Source organism: Budorcas taxicolor, chromosome 2 (assembly GCF_023091745.1).
Source record: "Budorcas taxicolor isolate Tak-1 chromosome 2, Takin1.1, whole genome shotgun sequence".
In the NCBI taxonomy this organism is placed as follows: domain Eukaryota; kingdom Metazoa; phylum Chordata; class Mammalia; order Artiodactyla; family Bovidae; genus Budorcas; species Budorcas taxicolor.
Window position 1 is genome coordinate 82965762 of NC_068911.1, and position 26286 is coordinate 82992047.

The window sequence follows — 26286 nt, forward strand, 5'->3', positions numbered from 1 at the left end:
ATGTAAGTGAGATGTAAGTACATTCATATTGTGCGGCCATTACACTCTCCATCTGTAGAAGTATCTCATACTCTTAAAAGGTACTGATCCACCATTTAATGTCAGAACTTTTCTAGACCAACTGGAAGGAAACTACCTAAAAGATACTAAATTACAAAATTTGGGGTTGTAATTGAACCCGGAGCTATTTTGAACTATGAGTAACCAACTGTACTTGAACACTTACTGTGTGGTACCGCATCTTACAAAGCATTTTACCTGTACTAATTCTTTTATTCTCACAGTAACCCTTTTACGTATAGGACGGTGCTGTTCATATCTTAGAAACGAGGAAACCAAGGTGGTGATTTTCTTTATATTTAATATAATCTTTAAAAATTTTTTCTTTTAAATTTTTAATTGGAGAATAATTGCTTTACGATGTTGTACTGGTCTCTCCTGTACAACAGTGTCAATCAGCCATAAGTATACATATGTCCCCTCTCTGTTGAGCCTCTGTCCCAGCCCCCAAGACGGTGATTTTATGTGACAGAGGTGGGCTCACCCAGCTCAGGGTGGTGAGCCATGTGAATGCCTAGTAGTGCTGCCCTGGAGCCTAACACTCTCAAACCCTATGCTCCACGGCATGCTGACCTCACTCCTCCACGGTCAGAGCTGCCTGGCGCCTGGTTCCCACAAGAGCTGCCACTCAAGAGGCTCACAGGGGTACTGCTTACCTCACTTAAGAGTTGGGTTTTATTTTAGTTCTTGAGGAGCCCGGGAAGATGACTTTGGCTGTTCTGAAAGAGGCTTTTGCCCTAATCACTTTCTCTCTGTGTTATGAACACATCAGATGGTCGGGCCAGACTTCCAACTTATGGGCACCTGTTCGGCCTCCACTAACAGTAGAGGGCTTTGACTCAAACTGCAAACGCCCCATAAAATTGCTCTAGCATGTTGAAGCAAATGTAGTTACAAATTCACACTTGAGTGGTAAACAGCTTTTAAAAATCCTACTTATTTGAAAGTCAGTTTTCTTGAAGGTCTAAAGCATAATTAAGGGCCAGGAAAAATCCCTTTCTGAGAACCTGGGGACTTAGAGAAGGTGAGAGAATGAGTCTTATTTACTTATTTATTTAATTAATCACTCAATCAATCAGATGCTGTTCTCCCTTGGCCAGAGGAATCAATAAAGGCTACACAAATTTATCACAGTGATTTAATTTCTTTTGAGTGATGCTTCTATAGTTTGGGATACTCATTTTTGAGAAAGTCATTAAAGATGGATATCATGTGGTATAAAATGATTAAGCAGAAACATTTAAAAATTGAAGTATAGTTGATTTACAATGTTGCATTAATTTCTGCTATACAGCAAAGTGATCTATTTATACACACACACACACACACACACACACATTATTTTATGTGTTCTTTTTCTGTTATGGTTTAATCTCAGGATATTGAATATAGTTCCGTGTGCTATATAATAGTGCATTCCCTGATGGCTCAGTGGGTAAAGAATCTGCCAGCAATGCAAGAGACACAGTAGATGCTGGTTAGATCCCTGAGTCAGGAAGATCCCCCGAAGGAGGAAATGGCAACCCACTCCAGTATTCTTGCCTGGCGAATCCCATGGATCAAGGAGCCTGGTAGGCTACAGTCCATGGAGTCACAAAGACTCAGACACAACTGGACGACTAAGCACCAGCACAGCTATATAATAGGACCTTGTTGTAGCAGAAATCTTTTCTACATCTAAGTGCACAGTTTGATTTATGTTGTGGTCAGCTAAGGGTTCCAAGAGCATCAGCTATGGGGACCCAAAAGCTGGAGAACTGAAGAGTGAGAGACTAAGGCTGGCTGTGGGGACCACCTTAGAGGAAGAGGGAGAAAGATGAAGATTCAAGGTGCAGAAGTGTTACTCAGTTCACTTCACAGATGCCCCATGGGTACAGATGTCAGGATTGTCTTTCTCTGAGTAGAAGCCAGCTTGTCTGAAGGCAGGATGAATTGGTAGGGAAGAGAATGGGTTCTAGAGCCAGACTGCTGGCTGGCTTACTGACGTTGATGTCAGTGACCTTAACGTTACTGGCCTTAATGTCAGTAACATTACTGACCTTAGTGTCAGTGACTTTAATGTTAGTGATGTAATCCATCCTGTTCATGTGGTTGGTTGTTGGAGGATTGTACATGAGGTGTTTAAACCTGTGTCTGGCACACTGCTACTTCTCACTAATTAGTAATAGCTTCTGTTGATGATCAAATTAGGTACTTTTCTCTGTTCCCAGCACTTTCTTATGCAAGGTATGGTGCATCAGGGCAGCTAGCATCAAATTTGGAGTTAGCAACTTAATAGCTGTGTGATCCTTGGCACCTCCCAGCAGCAACTCAATTATTTATAAAATGAGTATAATGTTATTTATCCAACTGGTCTATTGAGAAAAATCCCAATTTGTGAAAATATTATAAAAATCAAAATTTCTCAAAGTGTTACAAATTTTATATAAAGTACTTCATCTAAAGTAAAGCATTTTAAGTGTTTTCCTTTTCTTTCATTCTTTCACAAGTCATTTAATTCTTCAAGTCTTATCTTTTTTTTATTTTTTTCTGTCTTTTTTTTTTTTTAAATCCCCTTATATTTCTAAGTTCTAAATTTCACTCTCCATCAAGTGTGTTCATAAGGCATAGATCTATAATGTTAGGAAAGCATCTCTGTAGCAGAAAAGACAGGTACACTATTTCACAGGTTAAGAAGTGCCTCTGACTTCAAGTTCCTTCAGTGTGCTGAAAAGTTCCCTCAGAATGTCTAGAAAAGTTTCTTCTTTCCTCTGTATCTACATCTTTCACTATCTCACTTCTCTTTAAAAACATATTACTGAAGTATAGTTGACTTACAGTGTCATATTAATTTCTGCTTTACACACAGTGGCTCGGTTATACATATAAATTGTCATAATCTTTTCTTGTGTGGTTTATCACAGGATGAGTCTCTCACTTCTTTTCGAGACCACTTCAGTAGTCACTTCTTGATGGAAGCCTCCCGTAACATCTAGTCTGAGTTATTATGATTCCCTGCTCTGGGCCCCTGTTGTCCTTTGCACATATTAGTATACAGTAAGGCTGTTTTCACATTATACTGTAATTTTTCCTTTTCAAATCTGTGTTTTCTAGCCTGCAAATAACCATCATCTTGATTGCCCTGTGTGACTGACGAAGAGGATGCTTGTTATATTTGATAGATTCCTTTTTAAATTTAATGAATCAGTCAGCTATTTAATATAAACTCACCCCTTGATTTTACAACAGAGACAATCCAAAGAGCCTAAATGAGTTGTCCAATATTACACAGCAGATCACAGGCAGATCGAGACTGGAACACAGGTGTCTAGGTTCTAGGTTTTGTGTTCTCTCTGGGTGGACGATGAATGATCTGTGCTTGGAATGCCAGCATGATGAAGGGTTTGACACTATTACTGTGGTTAAGAACAAAGATATTATTCCTATCTGAATCTTAATGCAATGTAAAATATTTTTAAAAGGTAAAAAAAAATTTTAAGGATTATTTACAATGGAAGTGAATATGAAAATTTCCTATTCATTAGCAGTGCCTTTCGAATGCATTAATAAGTACATTCTGTTTCTCTGCTGATGCCTCTGTAAACCTTCTTTCATGGTAGTTGATGAGTTTAATTATTTTTGTCATGGGTGCTCTCTACTATATGGGTCACTGTTTCTGTGTACTAAAGCTGTAATGTGGAATTCTCACTTGTCTGTTAATTTTTGTCTCCAGGTTTCATTGCTTCAGACATGACATCAAGACACTCCAGTACACAGCTGTGGTTAATCACACATTATCATGAAATGGGATCGCTGTACGACTACCTTCAGCTTACTACTCTGGATACAGTGAGCTGCCTGAGAATAGTTCTGTCCATAGCCAGCGGTCTCGCACATTTGCACATAGAGATCTTTGGGACCCAAGGGAAACCAGCCATTGCTCACCGAGATTTAAAAAGCAAAAACATCCTGGTTAAGAAGAATGGACAGTGTTGCATAGCAGATTTGGGTAAATTTTTTAAAGTATTTTTTAATTTACTGTTTTTTAACTTTTGTTGTGTTCCCTTTTAGCTGGGTTGCATCTTTTCCTCTCCTAACACTGTTACGAAAAATTTCAGGAATGCAAATTGAAATGGCTTCATGGTGAACACCTGTATATTTACCACCTAGATTCTCCCATGAACATTTTACTGTTATCACTTATCCAGCCTCCTATTTATCAGTACACCTCAGTCTTTGTACATTTCAGAGTAAACAACAGGCAAAAGAGCCCTTCTTTCCAGTGGCTTCAGCGTACACACCACTGTATCATCACTGGAAGTTTTTGTTTACTTTTTTCTTTTCAGGTAAAATTTACACTTCACATTAATTGCACAGATCTTAACTCTTCAGAGTTTTGACAGATGCTGTTAAGTCCAAATCCCTGTTAAGATACAGACCTTCCTATTACCTTAGAAAGTCATTTTGGGCTGGTTCAGTTCGTTCCTGCCCCAACCCAACCTGAGAGGCAACCACTACTGGTGCTTTCTGATTTCACAAGCCTTTACAGAAAGTAGGTACACAGTTAAATAATATGGAATGAGTTTATCTTTAAAATGGTATCTAAAGTTGTTCTTCTGTAACCAACGCAAAATTATATAAATCAAAGAGGCGGGGGCAAATCCCCAAACCAATTTACCATTTGCTCTGCTGAGATATCTCATTCTTAGGTGGTAGAGTGATTCTTAACATAGCTTTAATTGCATTATAAATAAGATTATTTTCATTTACAGTGGCATTCTATATAAAACCTACTTACCCTAGACCCCTAGAATATTGGCTGAATGATAGGCTAATGAGAACTGAATTGTAATATTGGGTCTTCATTGCAGTGAACTACTGGGGATGCCCACTCTACTTGGATAAAAAATGTTTATCTTATTTTCATATCATTGTAGGTCTTGTAGGTATGCTAATAAAGGTTTAGGCAGTATGAGCTCTAATTATATAAATGATAAAATTGTTGGTTATTAAACACAATATTTGACATATCAGAAAACTTTATTTATTTTGAATCCCTTTAAAGTCCTTGTGTTCATGTTGAGAAATTATTTTACAGTGTTTTCCAAGTATGAGAAGGCATGCCACTAACATTTTTGTTGTGGCAGGTTGTGGTGTAGAAGACTGTTACGACTATGCCAGGAGTTATGAACCTAAGGTGATTTGTGTTTCCCAGTTATTGACCCAGTATTTTTGTGCAGGTCCTTTCATCTGTTTACCTGCCCTAATTGCTGACCTGCTTATAGTCAGTGCAAGAGTGGGGGAGCTTAGCAAGGGGGATTTCAGTATTTGATACTGTGCCTGTACTTATAATAGTGTGTTCATGTATTAATTCATGTTACTGAAAGTCAGTTATACCTCACATGATTCTTGTGTAAGATTCAGAAATTTTATAAATGCTTTGCAAATAGTCATTTAAATGGTAGATACTGTTATAGTCCAGAGGCCAAGGGAAGATGGGCAGACTGAGGCAGCTGTTGGTTTTGGTTTATGGGACTTGGGAGAAATTTGCAGCAAAGTCAACTGATTATTTAATTACATTTATTTTGGCCTACAGCCCTCCACTTGGATTCATGGTGTCAAACACAACTTTGTATTTTAAGGGGTGTTCAGGGAAGTAGATCAGTAGTACAGGAGATAGTTCCTATGCGACCACAATTTATATTAGCTTTTTACTTTATACCTAGAAATTAAGAGTCACAAGTATGTTGTTATTAATATTGCAAAACTACCAGTTTTAGCAAAAATACCAGTATTGTATTTTCCTAACTTTTGATTATAAAAAAACTCAAACATAAAGACTGAAAAAATAGTTTAATGATCATTCATATCCACAACACCTAGATTCAACAGTTATTAAAATTTTGCCAAATTTCCTTTATCTTTATGTGGCTGAGTATATATATTTGCAAATTCATTAGAAGATAAACTGTAGACATCACAATTCTTTACTCCTAAATGCTTCAAAATGAACCCCTTAGAAATACTTCCCTTGCATAATCATACTTTATCACACCTAAAAGTTACTGATTATTCTTTAATATCATTTACTGTATCCATTTTCAAGTTTTTCCAGGTTTTTGAAATAGGAATTGAGGCACATTTCATTTGGTTGGTTTGTCTCGTTTAGTTAGTGTAATTACTGATTATTGGGAAACAAATTACCTCTAAAACTTAGCAGCTTAGAAGAACACAAATTTATTATCTCACCCAGTCAAGTCAGCAGTCTCAGAACAACTCGAGTCTATGGTTCTGGCTCCTGATCTTAGAGGGGTAACAGTCAAGCTCAACTCAAGTCTGTGGTTCTGGCTCAGGGTCTTAGAGGGGTAACAGTCATGCCGTCAGTCAGGGCTGCAGGCATCTGAAGGCTTGCTTGGGGCTGGAGGAACCTCCAGGGTGGCTCACTCACATGACATGCTCGACTCCTTATCACATGGTCCTGTTCACTGGGCTGCTGGAGTGTCCTCCAACACTATGAATGACCCCAGAGAGCAAACAGGGAAACATATGTCTTCTATGTCCTAATCTTGAAAATAACACACACTTTTCTGCCATGTTGTATTTGATGGTCCAGCCCATGCTCAAGGCATAAGAAATTGAGTTTCCCCTCTTTAAGGGAGAAGTTTCAAAACACTCATGGGTATATTTTTAAACCACCACAGCTAGCATCTCTATGCCTATTTAAACTGCGCTTGTTTTGTATTCTGTTATCTTGACTATTTGGTTCTGGAAATGATGGAGGGGCATATATGATTTGGGAAATGTTCATAATAGCTATGGAATCTTAGGATTGATTATAAAATTAAGGGAAAGAGGAACCAGTTGCCAGTGTCTCTGGTAATTATTAAGGCTGAGATGACATGCATGCTATCTCCTGGCTTTATATGGAGTCGTCATCCCACCCATTCAGAGCCACGGACTCGGGGGAGAAGCATCCTCCACAGATGACCTGAGGGATCCCCACTGGGATACAAAGGTTTACACAGCCTGCTAACTCCACTCTGGCAATTTTCATTATTCTCAGTGTCAGAGACAAGATCATCTTCAGTTGGTCTGCCTATGCATCAAAAATTCCATTCTCAAATAAACCATGCCTGTATCTGTCCCTTGGTCTGTGAGGAATGTGGGTCTCTTTAGTTGGCTGATTAATTCTGAAATGAGTCATGGCTTAAGAAAGTGCTTCAAAACCATTTAACATAAGAGCTGTGCTTTGAATCTGGGGTCAGCTTATTGTTCTCGGTACATGTGGCTGTTGAGATAAAAGCCTGTGGGTTTGGCCCAGGTTACTGTTCAGATGGAGCTTTCCTGGTGGCTCAGTAGTAAAGAACCCACCCGTCAATTCAGGAGACGTGGGTTCGATCCCTGGGTTGGGAAGATCCCCTGGAGAAGGAAATGGCAACCCACTCCAGTACTCTTGCCTGGAATATCCCATGGGCAGAGGAGCCTGGCAAGGTACAGTCCATGGGGTTGTAAAGAGTCGACATGAATGAGCGACTAAACAACAACTGTTCCGATGAGTGGTCCTTTTTTAGGGACAGAGCAGGGCCCGGAGCAGTCGCCTCTTTATGTAGTGATAACTTACCTCAAAGTCGCTTCTTCAAATGGTTTGAAGTTTGTTTGGAGACCAGTGGGAGCTGTGCTGGAGCTGAGAGCTTCTTTTGAGGCTCCCATTTAACAAGTGAGTCTGTTTTCTTGTGGATTTTGAACACCAGCTTCATGTTGGTTTGGTGTATTATCTACTCAAACCTTTTTGTCTCTGAGGTTCCTATATTAATTTAATACACCCAGGATGTTTCTGGCATCAGCTCTATTTCCCGCTCTCAACCTAAGTCATCACAGCAGCACTCCAGGGATGACTAGGGGTGGTGGGGGGTGGGAAATGTGGCAGTCACCTTGGATGCCACAAGAGGGCGCTGTTGACCGGGTTGGGTTGAAAACCTTCAGCAACCCTCTGTGAGAAAGGGTTGACACTGTTTGTCTCCTTCCTTTTAGGCCTGGCAGTCATGCATTCCCAGAGCACCAATCAGCTCGATGTGGGGAACAACCCCCGTGTGGGCACCAAACGCTACATGGCCCCTGAAGTTCTCGATGAAACTATCCAGGTGGATTGTTTTGATTCTTACAAGAGAGTCGACATTTGGGCCTTTGGACTTGTCTTGTGGGAGGTGGCCAGGCGGATGGTGAGCAATGGTAGGTAACTAGCTCATATAATGTTGTCCTTGTCTGAGTCCTCTTGATCCTGCTACCTTTAAAAGGGCAGAGGGAATATTTAAGTCCACATTGTTCCATGAATCATATCTGTGAAGCTGTCGGCATTTATATTTGATTCATGGCTGGTCGGTGGAAGGCGCATAAGGGCAGTCTGCTTTAACTGCATAAAAGGAGATGGTGGTAGAAAAAGTATTTCTGCAAAAGACTACGTATTCCTTGATTGTTGGTATTTTTCCTTCAGTCTGTACTTTCCTTCGTTCCTCCATCCTCATGATTCTGTCTTTCTCCCACCCTTCCTCCTCCTTTGCTCTTTTCCCAAGTGACGTTTATCATGAGGAGAATGCTCAAGTAAATCTAAGGCTGAATCCTGCTCTTTTAGATAAGTTTCCTTCTCAAGCTTGGATTATTGAGAAGAGGCTCAGATTGCACACCAGGAATTCACTCCTTTGTAAGAAGCAGGCTGCACTTGCTGAGGAAGTGAAGTTTACATTCAGGAAGCTCTGAATAGGAGGCTCATCCTGGTCCTCGTATAAGGAAGTTTCATGAAATGGTGGTGTTGCCTTATCTGCTAGGGAAGCACATATTTGTCGATAATTCTTAACCTATATTCCCTACCATAACCTTTCACCTCCATCTTTCTTATTAGCCAAAAACACCAAAAATGCACTGTTGAACTTTAAGTTTACTGCATTCTGGAGGCAATACCTATTCTCAGTCAAGTACAACATGTGTCTCATCTACCCACAAAGTGGTATCAGAGCAGCATCTCTCAAATCCACTAAATTGACCTCTTCACACCTTCACAATTGGAAGTCTTACTTCACAGAGGACACATCTGGAAATTGTTCTTGGAAAGCAGAAGAAAATGCTATATGTTTAAACCGATACTCATTTTCAGGAGATGCTCTGCCTTCCTGGGACCCACTAGGATCCTAGATTTAAAGTGTTAGAGAATGCGTGGAGTCGCTAACACAAGCTCCATCTCACCTTCCACTGATACTTTCTTACAATGATTGGAATTCTTGGGGCAACCATAATTTTTGAGAATAACACAGCCAGAGAATAGGAGGTTCTGTGAGAGAAGTGGAATTGGGGTAACATAGTTTTAGTGTGTAATAATTTAAATTGGCAAGCCTTTGGGGTAGCATTCCCTCCTCCGCCCCACCCCCAAGCAGAGTTTAACAAACTCTCTAAGGGTATCAAAGCCCTTGTTTCACATTAAACATAAACACACAAATATTGTAACCTGACAGTTCTTTTAAAGTTTTTTTTTTTTTTTTGGATGGAGTCATGAACATTTTCTTGGTAACTGTTTCTCAATTGTTGGGAGCTACTGACTTGTGTTTTGTGCCATTCAAGCGCCTTGAGAATTGTTTGCAACAGAGTGATTGTTTTGCTGATTTATAAAGTTCTGTCTGAACTTTGCCTGAAATTGCACAGCAACTTCATTTCCCCCATGCCCCTCCCTAATAATTCTTGAGAGGCTTAGAACTGAAAATCAAATTATAATTAGTTTATCTTAAACACGTTAGAAAAGGATTGGTGTCATAATAAACCGTGTGATGGGAAACTTGCCCCAGATGAAGAGGAAGTTAATGTTCCAAGGCCAGGATGGTAGCAATCCAGCTGTGGGTGCTGGAGCTGTGCCAGGCCAGCCTGTGGATGAAAGCCGAACTTGGCAGAAACTCCGGACTTGGGCTTTGTAAGAACTCGTGTTGCAAATTCGTTCCCTGTGTCACAGGCTTAAACCCAAATGGCTTTTGAAGATCAGCTGTGATTAATAGGAGTCAGTTGGAAATTAGAGTCATTGGTTTAAAATGTAGCTCAACAAATAGTTTTCTCAGTCTATCTTCTAACATTATTTCTGAAAATCGTGAAGGGTAGAGGGAGAGAGACTATTTTGGATGTTTTCTGATTTACTGATCTCCTACTTACATCATGGTTTAGATTGTTCTCTGTTTCCTAAAATTTTGTGGGTTGAGCTCCTGTTCTGTGGTTTGATTTTTAGGGGGCGGTAAGTCTCATTTTAAATCAGCCACTGTCCCTTGACAATGACTAATTTGGTATTTTCCTCTTTTCTTGAGTTTCCCTTCTCCCATGAATATGTACATGCACAAAGACAGAAATTAGTTTATCCAAACTCAAAATTGCGAGTGTTCAAGGCTGCCTGCAGATAATCTATTCATATTGAGTAGTAGTATTATCCCCAAACAGAAAAATGAGTAGGATTTGCCTTTGCCTTCCAACGTTCATGTTTCTTTCGCCGCCTTCTTTGTGCAAGCATGTATATATTATATATTTTACTTAGTTGTAATTCTGTAATTCTTAGATATAATTTGTATCTTCTTCATTTGTGGTTTTTTAGTGTTAATCTGTTTTCATTTTTGGTCATATTAATGGTCAGTTCATGAATTTAACTGCTTCCATATTGTTAGATATCCTGTCTCCTCCATGTGGGCCAATAGTAGATGTCTTTGTTCATATAACTTTTTCATTTAGGGAATTATTCTTAATTTGAAACAAAGTAGACCTATTAGGTCAAAGAATATGGATGTTTTTATGGCTTGACACATATTGCCAAATTGCTTTCCATAAGAGTTGTTCTAATTTACAATATCCCGCTCACCCCAGGGTGTGATGTACCTATTTCACTTTCTTACTAGCTTTAAGAACTGACATTAAAAGGATATATATTTTTGAAATTATTGCATATTAAATGTACCTCGTTTAAATATATGAATATCTTATCTTAGGAAGGTCATTATCATTATGCGTCCTTTGAGTTCCTGAGTCTATTGTAAAAATTGATGACCAGATAGTTCTCTTGGAGCAATGCGATCCTCAAGTGAACCATGAGTATAAAAATATGTTGCATTTTATATTTTCATGGGAACTTTACATTTCTTTGCTACTAATAATAAACTTCATGCTGTGTCTGTACAGGAAATGAGAGTTCAGTCCGTTTTCGCATCTGAAATTATCTCAGTAGGATCTTTTGGAATTTACTGTTTGTGTTTAGTTTGATACTGAATTTGGAATTGGTCAGAAGGAAAACCATTTTCTCACCATTTCTGGGTGAACGTTCTATGCGGATCTAAGGCAGGGTTTTGCTTGGATCACTAGTGCTTAAGCTGCAAAGTGTGCAGTAGGATCACCTAGAAACACAGACTACTGAACGCCCTTCCCCCGCCCACCCCGCCGAGTCTCTGATTAATAGGTCTGGGGCTGGACCCAGGATTTTGTTTTCTAACAGGGCCCCAGGTGATGCTGTGCTGTAGTCAGCGACTGTACTCTTGAGATCCCAGGTAAAACTGGAACATATTCTATCAGTCTTAATCAGGCCAGGAAATAAAGACTGTCCCTAGGATGCTGATAGAGCCTGTGTAAGCAGGATTTCTTGGTTTGTGTTCTGATACGTGAAACTTGCTCTCTCTTCCAAGCCAAAGAAGGGTCCCTTTCTCCTTTTGGTCTTGTAGCTAGGGCGTGGCCTTTCTTTCTGGAGTTTTGCTACTTCTCGGGCAGTACTCTTCCTTTCTTCCTTTAATATACAGTTATGCAGACACACTACTTTCTCGTTACCTGGATTCAGTGTGACATGGAGACAGAACTTGACATGTGGACACCACAGGTAAGTGGGTGCATCACAGCTCTTCACTTGCGCCATTTAGCTTTGGGGCTAAAATGGGGATCAAAATACCTCTAGTAGCCCCAGCCAGGCATCCTGCAGCCGTTCCTTCCTGGGATCAGAAGTCCTTTCTCTGAAGCCTCAGCTTCAGTGTTTAGAACCCTGTATGTAGAAACAGCAGAGCTGTGTTGCTCTAATACTGTGGTCATCTTCTGCTTTTGGCTTTAAAAACTGAAACGATCTTCATTGTCCCTCCTTTGGCACACCTTTGACTGTAGCGTCATCCCAGCAGCATGAGCCTCTGTTATACCCCTCGCGTTTCTCCTCTTCTCTGCCCACAGGAGGGTTCTGCAGACACGCTTTTGTTGCCCTGTGACTGGCTTTACTTTGTGATGGAATCCAGTGTGTCAAAAAGCATTTGTATCTTCTTGAAAATACCCTGCTGGCCAAGCTACATCTCTTAATGGGGTGTGGACTAGGAAATACTTGTTAGAATAAGCTTGTGTTTGGCACACATACTTTGGAAAACCGCTTCTGTGAGCCCTTGGGCTTGCCAAGGAGCCATGTGTGCATCCAGTTCCTAAGCACAGTGGGCTTGTGTACAGAAACCATGACTCGATTTTCGTCAGCAACTTAACATCCAGCGTGTTTCATGATTTTATTTCACTACTTCAGTGTCTATTAAGGCTTGAACAAAGGGGAGAAACAGAGAACTTTTTAAGTATTCAAGTGATTTCTTTCAGGTTTGTCTGAGGCTTTAAGTGTGGGTTTGGGGCAGGAATATGGAGGTGGAGTAGGAAGGAAGGATTTTTTTCCTTGATTCCTGGAACTTTATGGCCTTGAGTTAAAGGTCTAGACCAGAGGAGGGCAGTCAGTTGACCTCACGACAGAATAACGAGAGGCGAGCAGAACTTTACTGGGTGAAATTTGCTGCTTACCAGTCTCTCTTCCTCGACACACCTTTCAGAGCAGCCCTCCACCAAGGCACACCTCTGTGATGCCAACCTTCTAACAGCCCCGGCATCAAGTGAATGATGCATTCCTCTTGTAAGGCCTCCACAGCCAGCAAATGCTTGGATCTCTAGTGGAGCATCTCCCTCTAGGTTGAGGTATGTGAGATGTAAGGTGTCTGGTCATAGCTTAACTCAGAACATAGCCGCGCATCTCTCTTAGGCCCTTTGACATCTCCTCTGACAGCTGTAACGTTAATCAGTATTTTTAGTAGGGCTCGATGGGGCAGCCTTCTCTGCTGTGGCGCTATTTCTTTGCTGGGAATCCCAGTAGCGGAAATGACTTTTTTACAGATTTCAGATGATGCATTTAGTCTTGACTTTGATGTACATGGTTCCGCAGGCCCATGAACTGGAGTTGGGGTGGTGGGATGAGGTCATCGCTGCCAGACGTGTACTTTACTTAGCAGAGAACAGAGCTGTCCTTCCAACTGTGCTCCTGTTTCAGGAAGGGCACCTCCCTTGGGGAGAAAGACGGCTTCCCAGCAGGTGCGCCCTGTTGGCTTACAGGTGTGACTCTGAAATCTCTGGCAGTGAGGCAGGGTCAAGCGGGACTGGGACTGGAGCCCCTCGGCTGTCACCGCCTTGGCTGTGAGAGTGCCATCCATTTGCCTGTCCCTTGTTTTTTATGTGGGCCGTGGCGTGAAAACTGTGTTTGAATCCCTCCTGAGAGGCGTGTTAAGCAAAGTAACACAAGTAGATTTTTTTTTAAGACAAGTAACATTTTTCATTTATTTTTTAAAACATATTTGTTTGGCTGAGCTGCGTCTTAGCTGTGGCATGTGAGATCTAGTTTCTGACCAGGGATTGAACCCTGGCCCCTTGCGTTGGGAGCACAGAGTCTTGGCCACTGGATCACCAGGCAAAATAGATACATGTTTTGAATCTTGTTCCTACCATGAAAAAATGCGTCTCTGAAAACAGTGCTTCCCAAGATTCTTTCATCCATGTACCACCTTTATGATCTTTTTCCTATCCAAGTGCCACTTGGACCATTATTTTCTTAATTGTTTGAAATTTTTCAAACATTTCTTCTTAAAAGGAAATGAATGTTACTGCCAGAAGTGGGAAAGCCAGTATCCCATGGCATTAAATGGAAGATAATGTTCAAAATGCATATACAGTTATTTAATTAAGATGAAAAAACATTTTGTCTGTGAACTGTTTTCTTACAGGTCATCCTTGAAGGAAACACTGTATTAACGTAGAGATTTCTCAGCAGCCAACCATAAAGCACTCTGATTCAATGTAAAATGGCTTTAGTTGTAATGTTCTGATTTCTGAAGGGCTTTATAATCCCTGTAGGCATTAACTGTTAATGGTAGCACTCTGTAAGTATGTAGGTGCTGGGGATTCTGCTTCCCTCACCTGTCACTGGGATGTGTCCACCCAAGTTGTGAGGCAGTGGGGAGAGTGAGCCCACTGCTGTGATGCGATGTACGCACTGTCCCCTTTGGGGCTTGTTGGGAAGAGATATAGAATACAAACAGTGAAATGGATTCTGGTTTGTCATTAATTAGCAGTGTGCTTAGACAAGTACATTTTCCCTGAGTGGTCCTCAGTTTCTTCTGAAGGAAAAGAAGGCTGTGATCTACCTGACTATAACATTGCATGGATGTATTATTTTTTTCTTTTAATTATTGGATATTGGAGTATAATTGCTGTACAGCACTGTGTTAGTTGCTGCTATACCATGAAGTGAGCCAGCCATATGCATACATATATCCCCTCTGCCCCTCTCCCACTCCCCATCCCACCTCTCTAGGACACCACAGAACACTGCCCTCAGCTCCCTGTGCCGTCCAGCAGCTCCATGCATGCATCTTTGCCTCACCTTCAGATTGTTCAGATTATAGCTAAATCTACAAACCCTTATCTGCAATTGAAAAAATCCCCAAAACTTCGAAAGCCAAATGGTTTGAGTATGGAGGATCACAAGGAAGGCCCTGTTTCTGGATACTTGCATTTTCAGAAAGACCTCTCTGGTGTTTGATGTGGTTTGAAGCCCTGTCCAGGGCTTTCTTGAGATCGTGATGTGTCCTTTACAGGTGTTAGAACTAAGGCCTGGCAATAAAGGCTTCTACTTACAACCATGCAGTGAATTAATGCCAGGGATATTGTTGGTATATTTGCCCCAGAAAAAGATATCACTTAGACATATGTCCAGGAATAAAACTAATTGCATAAATCAGATACACATGTCCAAAGTTGTGGGGGAAGAGGTTATGGATAATTTCTCTGATTCTTTCCATGGCTCTTGAAGTTTCACCCCCCCCCCCCCGCCCCCCCAACCCAAGGTGAAAAAGCAAGGCCTGGCAGGCTTTGTCCCTCCTTGACCACCTTGAAGAGCTCCTCTCTGGCTGTGCTCCTGGATCCTTTGTTGCTGTACCACTCCTTTGGCACTTGAAGTACTTTGTATTTTTAGTCCCTTTTGCTGAGTGCACGCTGTTCTCTTCGCTGGCTCACGATTTGGCAGTTGCTTATTGGGTGCTACTGTAAAAGGACTGGAAGTCCACTTGTTTTCTGGCAGAAGAGGAATAGTTGTAAGTAACTTCCTGCCTCGACATGAGTCACTTCACAGCCTAACCTTGACCTCTCACCCTCCCCACCACATGTGTACCCGTATCAGCCAAGGGAACGTCCCTGCCCCTCTCCAACATGGAAGGATCATTGGAAACCCCTTGTCTTTGTTCCATATCCCCTCCTGTGCTCTGCCGGCCTGGAGTGCCCCCCCACCTTGGTGTGTTCTTGTCCCATAGTCTTTCTCGACAGCTCATCTCTCGGTTCCCTCAAGTCCTGGCTCCCAGAAAGTTTTTTATGTTTCCATGGCACCAGGTTTATGTCTGGTACTTACACCACACAAGTGGTGTGGTTTAATTCTCTAAAACGCCCTGAGCACCGTGTCCCCCACCTCTTCTCCCTACTCCTAGTTTGTATTCTTTTCATATCTTCTTTTCCCATTATTTTCATCACCAGCATCACATCTTTATTTGTATATCCTTAGACAGTCCAACCAGTCCATCCTAAAAGAGATCAGTCCTGGGATTTCTTTGGAAGGAATGATGCTAAAGCTGAAACTCCAGTACTTTGGCCACCTCATGCGAAGAGTGGACTCATTGGAAAGGACTCTGATGCTGGGAGGGATTGGGGGCAGGAGGAGAAGGGGACGACAGAGGGTGAGATGGCTGGATGGCATCACTGACTTGATGGACGTGAATCTGAGTGAACTCTGGGAGTTGGTGATGGACAGGGAGGCCAGGCGTGCTGTGATTCATGCGGTCGCAAAGCGTCGGACACGACTGAGCGACTGAACTGAACTGAAGTGCAAAGGACAGCCTCTGGATCACACAGTTTAAGGGATTAAAGTGGTTTTTGAGCCAATTTGGAAACTAGCAAGTAAAACTTGGACTATCTATCCTTGCCTTTCAAGATATATAAAGGGGTAAAATACAATTTTTTTTTTAACAAGATTTCCATTATCTAAGCAAAAAAAGAGAGGGGCTTGTCCTCATCTTCCACTAGAGTTCCTTGGAAACTGAGAGCATGTCTTATACTTTTATCATCCTCAGTGTTTAGTATGATGTGCCAAACATGGTTGGTATGTAATATACTTTGAAATAATTGCTTTCCTTGACCAGAGGGAGTTCCAGATGATGGTGGAGTTTAATCCCAGACTTATTTTATTCTGGGGAAGCATGATCAACATTTAGATGGAGAGAGTCAACCGTTTGTCCAATGGTTGACAAGAGGTGTGACTAAGTCCCAGACATAATGAATTAAATGATCTCTTTAAACTTGATTCCTTTTATTAAAAATGGCAGTTAAAATTAACTATAAACCCAAAAGAAAACTTCATCTTTGTATAGTGAAATTTACTGTTGAGTATTCCCAAATTCTGTTTAAAAAATCTAACTGTACTTTTGTATTTACATAAAAATTCAACTTCATAGTTGCATAACCCTTCCCAAGCTGGCGAGGCAAATTACTCCCAAATGGCTATCATGCTAGATTTTTAAAGAATGATAAAGCAGGCACAATCCTGCTGTTTCTTACAAATTCATGTGGCCCTTATAAAGGTATAAATTATCTTGCAGGTCTGTGTTCAGCTCTATTTTCTGTGATGTCTCCTAGTAATACGTGTATTGAAAATAATTAAAATATTGTTTGAATGCTTCCTAGGGGCCTGACAAGAGTAGTAGTAGGTAAGGCCTCTGAGATGAAGTATCTTAAGTTGTCTTTTGAAAGCAGTGATTTATGCCCAGTCTGAACTGTTTGTTTGCCAGGAATGGTGTTAATCCACTGACTAGTACACGTTACAAACACAGTCAAGCAATGTAAGTTGGATTTTAAAATATCAATTATTTTAAAATGTAATTTAGACTACATTCCATTTTAAAAATAAATCTATGAAGTTTAACATAACTATAGTATTTAACAGATGTTCCTTATCATGACTAATCTTTTCCATAAATGGTTTGTATTTATATGGGATCTGTTAGAACAGCTTCTTACTGTTAATTTCTTTGACAAATGAAAAGGAGATTGCAAAACAGTTATCTTCCCGTCTGTGCCAATAATCGATCTGGTAGGTATTTAGGAATAGAAGTTAGAAGGAAGAGGGCAGTAAACCAGGGAATCCACTAGCCGCATCGTTGAGGTCTTTGATGATGGAAGAGAAGTAATGGATTTCCTGGGTTTTATTTCTATAAAGAAAAGAATCCATTTTCTCATTCCAAATTATTTAAATTTTTCTGTTTGTGGAACTACTTTTCTTTGCAAAGAGTAAGGAACTGATGTAATTTTGCTGGGGAAAAAGATTTCTAAGGCATTGAAAACCACGCCAGAGCAGAAATTAGCCACTTTCATAATTGCCTGGGAGTGAGGAAGAGTTCATTCTTTTTAGCCATTCTTCTCCTTTCCAATGACTGTCCTCCACATTTTATTTTGTGTCTTTGATCTAAGAGGAAATAATAGAGCCATCAGACAGACAGCTGTGAATGACAGAGGGTACTTAGAACATACTGGATGAAGGAGGAAATTGCATTTCATATTACATTATTTGCATCCTCCAAAGGGGATGGATTATTTTACAGCAGTGACTTTTTCCCTAATAACAGAAAGGGGTATTTTGCTGATGGTTTTGGATTATTTGCCTCTAGCTCTAGTTCCTGGACTGCATTTCATTTCAGTTTATGGTCTGAAGTTACTAGATTCATGTACCTTCTTTAGGTATCTTGACCCTATTTAATCAAAGAGTTTCTCTTTAAGTAGTGGTCATATTTTCTTCTAAACAGTTTTTACCCCTAAGTTCTCTGCAGGGCTTCCTTCCTTTGCTTTGTTTTCCATGTATATTTTCAAGACCTACCTGTAGCTTTTAGGATCATTTTGAAGTTTGAGGAAGGTGATCAGTACTTTTTTCTTTTTTTTCTGCACTGTATCCTGTGATGCCCATCAATAACACCCTGGAAACCTCTATTCTTTCGCTAACCAACACAATTCTTGTCCATGTATGAAGGTATTGTGGAGGATTACAAGCCACCATTCTATGATGTGGTTCCCAATGACCCAAGTTTTGAAGATATGAGGAAGGTAGTCTGTGTGGATCAACAGAGGCCTAACATACCCAACAGATGGTTCTCAGACCCGGTAAGAGTACTATGCTTGCTTCATTTCAGAGCTATACTGTCTATACATTTGTATACAACTCTGTACACACCAGAGTTTCAGCTGGTAGAGTGATATGGTCTGTTGCTTTCTCTTCCTATTTTATGTAAAAGGGCTTTAGACCTAGTTGAACAGGTTCACAAAGTGGTCTCATTCTTGAAAGAGCCACATGTATAAATCTTGATAACAAATGACAACATTCACAAGATTTTTTGCCCTTGACCAGATCCAGGATTTGGGAGAGTCATTACTATGCCACTAGCCCTAGGGCTGCAGTTTCACCTGTAAACCAAGAGACTTGAATTAATGCTTTTAAATTCTTTTCTGTCTCTGCATATCTGAAATTCCAAACATAGGCTGTTTAATGCTGACAATCCTTAACTGCTGTTGTTAAGTAGTAAGTAGCAAATCTTAAGACATTGAGAAATGACCCTATTTGCATATTTCAGTATTAGCTCTGAGTTAGTACTGTGGCTTTTAATACCCATAAAACCATCAAGGGGTCCAGACTGGCATATGTAATTGACTTGATAAAGTCAGATGGTAGCATTAAGACACTCAAGAGTGGCTGCTTTACCAGTGGCCAAGGCTTTGATTACTGTGTAAGGAGGATGGTAATAACATCACAAGGCCTGCAGAGCCCTGCAAAATGGTTGAAATAACATCTGCCCAGCTACTTATTCACTGTGGTGTTGGTTCTTTCTCTCCTCAGACATTAACCTCCCTGGCCAAGCTGATGAAAGAATGCTGGTATCAAAATCCATCTGCCAGACTCACAGCCCTGCGTATCAAAAAGACTTTGACCAAAATTGATAATTCCCTAGACAAATTGAAAACTGACTGTTGACATTTTCATGGTGTCAAGAAGGAAGATCTGACATTGTTGTTGTTGTCCAGCTGGGACCTATTGCTGGCCTGACTGGTTATCAGAACAGAATCCATCTGTCTCCCTCCCCAAATGGCTGCTTTGACAAGGCAGACATCTTACCCGGCTGTGTGCTGGGGAAGACACCAAAACCACCCTAACCTCGCTCAATGACTGTGACCTGGGCATTTCACAAACTGTTCACACTGCAGAGACTTAACGTTGGACAGACAATGTTGCAAAGGTAGGGAACTGGAGGAACACAGAGAAATCCTAAAAGAGATCTGGGCATTAAGACAGTGGCTTTGCATATCTTCACAGGTCTCCTAGACACTCCCCACGGGAAACTCAAGGAGGTGGTGAATTTTTAATCAGCAATATTGCCTGTGCTTCTCTTCTTTATTGCACTAGGAATTCTTTGCATTCCTTACTTGCACTGTTACTCTTAATTTTAAAGACCCAACTTGCCAAAATGTTGGCTGTGTACTCCACTGGTCTGTCTTTGGATAATAGGAATTCAATTTGGCAAAACAAAATGTAATGTCAGACTTTGCTGCATTTTACACATGTGCTGATGTTTACAATGATGCTGAACATTAGGAATTGTTTATACACAACTTTGCAAATTATTTATTACTTGTGCAGGTAGCAGTTTTTACAAAACTGCTGCATGCATATGTTAAAGCTTATTTTTATGTGGTCTTATGATTTTATTACCAAAATGTTTTTAACACTATACTCTGAAATGGACATTTTCTTTTATTATCTGTTAAATTCACATTTTAAGTGCTTCACATTTATATGTGTGTAGACTGTAACTTTTTTTTCAGTTCATATGCAGAACGTATTTAGCCATTACCCACGTGACACCACCGAATATATTACTGATTTAGAAGCAAAGATTTCAGTAGAATTTTAGTCCTGAACGCTGTGGGGAAAATGCATTTTCTTCGGAATTATCCATTATGTGCATTTAAACTCTGCCAGAAAAAAATAACTATTTTGTTTTAATCTACTTTTTGTATTTAGTAGTTATTTGTATAAATTAAATAAAATGTTTTCAAGTCAAAGTGAATTTTGTTCAACATAAAAAAAGATCTACATATTATAAGGCATTTTCTTATGGAAACAGAAGCACAAAACTAATTTGTAAGTCAAATTTGCATTTAAAGTCTATTAACTAACTTTAAGGTTCTAAGGAGGATGCCCTCCATCTTAAATTTGGTACCAGAAAATTTAAACTTGGTGGGGTGGAGGGGCTGCAATTTTATTTTTTTCTTAGGTTTGTTACCCCCACTACAAAGCTGGGGAAACTGTCTGACCTGCCTCCTTAGAAAGAGACTTGTGAATGTAAGTGGAAAGAAGGTCAAAGCATTTTGTTTAGTGTAAAGATCCTGTGTGAGGGAAAGCAGTCTTCGGCATCTTACCTGCCTTTGCTGCTTGGGGAGAGTTGGTTGTTGGCTCTTTAAACTTGTGTTCAATGGGGTTTAAAATGTAGGATTTAGAGTAACTCAGAGTAGAGGTGTTCAAATTCTGGAATGTTCACCAGAGGTAAGTTAATAACTTCATTAGTAAGCATTTATGTGGAGAGCATATATTAAGGTCACATTTAACTTAAAAAATTGTGGTAAAACATAAAACCGATTTTACCATCATAACCATTTTTATGTATACAGTTTAGTGGTATTAAGTCTATTTACACTGTTATGCTGCTACTGCCACCATCCAGCCACAGAACCCTCTCCATCCTGCAGAACTGAAACTGTTAAATGATAGCTCTCCATTTCTCACTTCCAATCCTTGGCACCCATCATTCTATTTTCTTTAGTTTGGCTACTCTAAGTACCTCACAGGAATGGAATCACACAGTATTTGTCCTTTTGTGAGACTGGCTTATTTCACTTAGCATAATGTCAAGGTTCATCTTTGTTATAGCATACATTAGAATTTCCTTCTGTTTTATAGTTGATAATGTCCCACTGTATATATATACAATGTTTATCCATTTATCTTTTGAGGGACATTTCAGTTGCTGCTACTGCTGCTGCTAAGTCACTTCAGTCGTGTCTGACTCTGTGCGACCCAAAGACGGCAGCCCACTAGGCTCCTCTGTCCCTGGGATTCTCCAGGCAAGAACACTGGAATGGGTTGCCATTTCCTTCTCCAGTGCATAAAAGGGAAAAGTGAAAGTGAAGTCGCTCAGTCGTGTTCAACTCTTTGCGACCCCATAGACTGCAGCCTACGAGGCTCCTCCATCCATGGGATCTTCCAGGCAAGAGTACTAGAGTGGGTGGCCATTGTCTTCTCTGACACTTCAGTTGCCTCCTCCTTTTGTCTGTTGTGAGTAATACTGCCATGAACTTGGGTGTATAAATATCTCTTTGAGTCCTCCCCCTTTCAATTATTTTGGCTGTATATTCACCAAAAGTGGAGTGGAATTGTATTTAACATTTGAAGTATTATATACATATATAAAATTGTACAGCTTGATGCATTTTTATAAATTTATACACTGATTGCACCCATGGAAACAGCACCTAGATCAAGAAGTAGAACACCAACTTCTAGAAGAATGTCAGGATCATGGCAGCATGAGTTCTTTTCTCTCTGGTGTCACATCCATAACTGAACAAAAGTGCCTCTGCACATTATATACCAGGACAGCAGGGATTACTGCGTATCTCTGCACCTCAAAATAGAACTTAAGAAGGGCTGTGGGTCCCAGGGAGACAGTAAGCCTGCCTCACTCCTACTTGCTGTGATCAGGAAAAGGAAAACTTGAAGAGTATAGAAATGAGTGTCAGACACTCACGGGAGAGAATTTGTAGAGGTTCAGCCAACCTGATGGGAGGTTCCAGGACACTTAGAGCTGGACAGAGGTGAGTTTAAAGGCAGAGGAGAGAGGGGACTCCACTGAGGCACCTGATTTGCCCAGGATGACACTGCAGTCCTCTACACTTGGGTCAGCTTTGGTGGCTACCTCTTTGCCAGTAGAGATGTAAAGCCCAAATGTGAGTGACAGGCTGCCTGGCTGCTAGAGACACTTATTTGTCTCCAGCAGCTCGTAGATTTCTGAGGGGGGATTTCTGTGACTGGGAGGAAGGAGAGGAGATGGAAGGAAGCAAACAAGAATGCCAAAGAACACCAAAATAATGTGTTTCCTGCCATCTGCTTTGGGCTTTCAGCTAGCAGTCGACTCAGAGATCTCTGGGAGTATTCCACTCATGGATCTCCCTGTCAGGTCATGGGCACCCCCAAAGCCCCAGGCAGCTAAGCCCACAGCTCCTGGCTCTTTCTGTGCTCCTGAATGCAGCCTTGAAAACTAACCCTGGCAAGGAATAACCAGAAACGTGAGCTACAGTGTCATCTTCTGGAACACAAAAGGTTTTTAGATGCCAGCCTGTTAATGTGCGACAACCAAAGAAAACAAATCCTTCACTAAGAAAAGTGTCTGCTATTTCAAAAGCAAAAGCAGAGGTGCATAACCTCAAACACTATGAAAAAAATCAAGGAAATATGGTACCACAAAAAGAATGTTAGTTCTCCAGTAACTGAACTCAAAGGCATGGAATATTGTGATCTGATAAAAAAAAAAAAGAGAAAATAGCTATTATGAAGAAATTCAACAAGCTATAAGAACACTCAGAAAGGAAATTCAGTGAACTTAGGAGAAGGAAATGGCAACCCACTCCAGTATTCTTGCCTAGAGAATCCTGTGGAGAGAGAAGCCTGGTGGGCTGCTGTCCATAGGGTCGCACAGAGTCGGACACAACTGAAGCAACTCAGCATGCATGCTTGCAGTGGAGAAGGAAATGGCAACCCACTCCGGTATTCTTGCCTGGAGAATCTCAGGGACAGAGGAGCCTGGTGGGCTGCCGTCTATGGGGTCACACAGAGTCGGACACAACTGAAGCGACTTAGCAGCAGCAGCAGGAATAAATTTAATGATTATAGGTTCTTTATCAAAGAGACTGAAATTTTAAAAAGAACCAAATTCTGGAGCAGAAGTCAATGAATGAGATGAGGAATGCATTAGTGAGCAAAAATAACAGATCTGATGAAAGAAGAAGTAAGTGACTTGAATGGTAGGAGTTTAGAAATGATTCATTTAAAAAACAGAACTAAGGTTTATAAAAAGTGAAGAAACTCAGAGTTATCAGAAAAGCAAATACTAGATAACTGTACCAGAAGGAGAAAGAAGGGGGCAGAGTTTATTTAAAGAAATAATCAGAGAAGTCCCCAACCCTGAGGAAGGAATTGGACATACAGGTCCTAATAGAACAGCCTATTATCCCAATGCAGACAGACTGTCTCCAAGACCCAGTCTAATAAAAACTGTCAAAAATCAACAGACGTGGACATGGTTGGGGATAGTGGGGTAGGAGATGAACTGGGAGATTAAGGCTGACACGTACATACCATGTGTAAAATGGCTAGTGGGAAACCTGCTATAACGCACTGGAAGCCTGTTTGCTGCTCTGTGATGATCTAGATGAGCGGGTGGGAGGGAGGTCCATGAGGGAGGGGATATAGGTATATATACAGCTGATTTACTTCATTGTACAGCAGAAATTAATCAACACTGTAAAGCAACACTCCAATAAAAGATCAATGATGAAGAAGCAACTAGGGAGAAATTCAAGTAACTACAAAGTAATCCCCGAATAAGCTATCAATGGATTTCTCTGCATAAACTCTATATGCCGAAAGAGAGAAGGACATATTCAAAGTGCTGAAGGATTAAAAACTGTCAACCAAAATTAAACAACAAGCCTATCTTCAGATATGAGGAGAAGTAAAGACTTTCCTAAATGAGGACTGAAGGAGTTCACCAACAGACTTGCCTGCAAGAAATTCTAAAAGAGTTTAAGCTAAAATGAAACCATGCCAGTGATAGAAAAACATATGGAAGTTCATAATACTCTGATAAAGGTGAAAATTAGAAAACTTTTAACTTTACATTAGAATGGTTTGTTAATCACTTAATGATAGTATAAAGTTTAATTGGAAAAAACTCAAGAGTAACTACTATAGCTTGCTAATTTATGGCATAAAAAGGTTAACTGTGATGTCAAAACTATAAGAGGAGGATTAAAGAGGGGAACCTTTATAGGTGAACAAAGATAAGTTCCTATCAGAATAAAAAGGGCTGTTTCATCTATAAGATCTTAGCTTCTGGTTAACCAAGAAGCAAAAGTCTATTATAGAGTCATAAAACATGGGGAAAGAAAAAGAGACTGAGCAAATTACAGGGAAAACCACCAATTTGCTAAGGTATGCAGAGGGGGAAAAAAAAACAAGGGAGCTGGTAAACCACCAGAAGTAAATGATAAATTCTTGCATAATCACTAAATGTAAATGGACTGAAATCACCACGTTAAAGGCAGACAGTAGCTTGAATGGATTAAAAAAAAAAAAAAAAGCCAGCTCTATGCTGCCTAAGGAGACTCATCAGCCCTAAAGACACACAAAGGTTAAAGGTTTGGAAGAGGACAGTTCATGTAAATGGGCCTCCAATTCCATCAGGTCTTCATTAATAATATTGTGTTGCATGAATTCAATGAAGTCATCCTTACAGATCTAGCTTGAGGTTCTTGCTAAGGCTCACTGAGTTGCTCAAGACCTCTGGATTCCTCCTCTTAACACACATTTGCAATTTTGAAAGTTTGCAACTCGAATCTTCGTTTGTAGAGAAGCGTAAGAGACTACTATGAGCTACTGTAGGCCAGTAAAATGAACAGTGTAGACGAAATGGACAAGGTTTTAACTTAGAAAGACTGAACCAAGAAAAAATTAGAAAATACGAACAGACGAAATACAAGTACTGAAACTTGCTGTGTGATTAAAAAATTCCCAACAAAATTCCAGGACCAGATGGCGTCACAGACAAATTCTACCAAACATTTATAGAAAAGTTAACACCTATCCTGAAACTATTCCAAAATTTTGCAGAGGAAGGAACACTTCCAGACTCATTCTATTAGGCCATCGTCACCCTGATACTAAAACCAGATGAAGATACCACAGAGGAAAGAAAATTACAGGTCAATATCACTGATGAGTATAGACACAAAAATCTTCACCAAAGTACTAGCAAAGTGAATCCAACTATACATTAAAAAGCCTCTTCATGAATCACAGCCTTGCCAGGGCACGGGGAGCTGTATAACTCAATGAAGCTGTGAGCCATGCCATGCTGATCCACCCAAGATGGACAGGTCATAGTGAAGAGTTCTGACAAAACATGGTCCACTGGAGGAGGAAATGGCAGATCACTCCAGTATTGTCAAGAGAATCCCATGAACAATATGGAAAAGAACAAAGATACGACATCAGAAGATGAGCCCCTCTCTGTCAGAAGGTGTCCAATATGCTACAGTGGAGGGAATTACTAACATTAATAGCTCCAGAAAGAAAGAAGCAGCTACACCAAAGTGGAAATAGCACTCAGCTGTGGATATGTCTGGTGGTAAAAGTAAAGTCTGATGCTCTGAAGAATAATATTGCATAGAAACCTGGAATCTTAGGTCCATGAATCAAGATAAATGAAGTCAAGTGGGCCTCAGGAAGCATTATTATGAACAAAGTTAGTGGAGGTGAAGGATTTCCAGCAGAGTTATTTAAAATCCTCAAAGATGCTACTGAAGTGCTTCACTCAGTGTGTCAGCAAATCTGGAAAACTCAGCAGTGGCCAGAGGACTGGAAAAGGTCAGTTTTCATTCCAATCCCAAAGAAGGGCAATGCCAAAGAATGTTCAAACTACTGCACAACTATATTCATTTCACATGTTAGCAAGGTTATGCTCAAAATCTTTGAAGCTAGGCTTCAGCAGT

At 40.4% G+C, this 26286-nt stretch overlaps 1 protein-coding gene across 1 annotated transcript in view; it reads left to right on the forward strand.

Annotated features, from left to right (window-relative positions):
• The window catches only part of ACVR1 (activin A receptor type 1), a 139346-nt gene extending 118911 nt beyond the window's left edge, over positions 1 to 20435 (forward strand). Inside the window, exons 8-11 of the mRNA XM_052636250.1 lie at positions 3773 to 4048; positions 8071 to 8268; positions 18440 to 18570; positions 19301 to 20435. Coding sequence (XP_052492210.1) covers positions 3773 to 4048; positions 8071 to 8268; positions 18440 to 18570; positions 19301 to 19435 — 740 coding nt within the window. The 3' untranslated portion in view covers positions 19436 to 20435. The remainder of the gene's footprint in view (positions 1 to 3772; positions 4049 to 8070; positions 8269 to 18439; positions 18571 to 19300) is intronic.
• The last annotated feature ends 5851 nt before the right edge of the window (positions 20436 to 26286 follow it).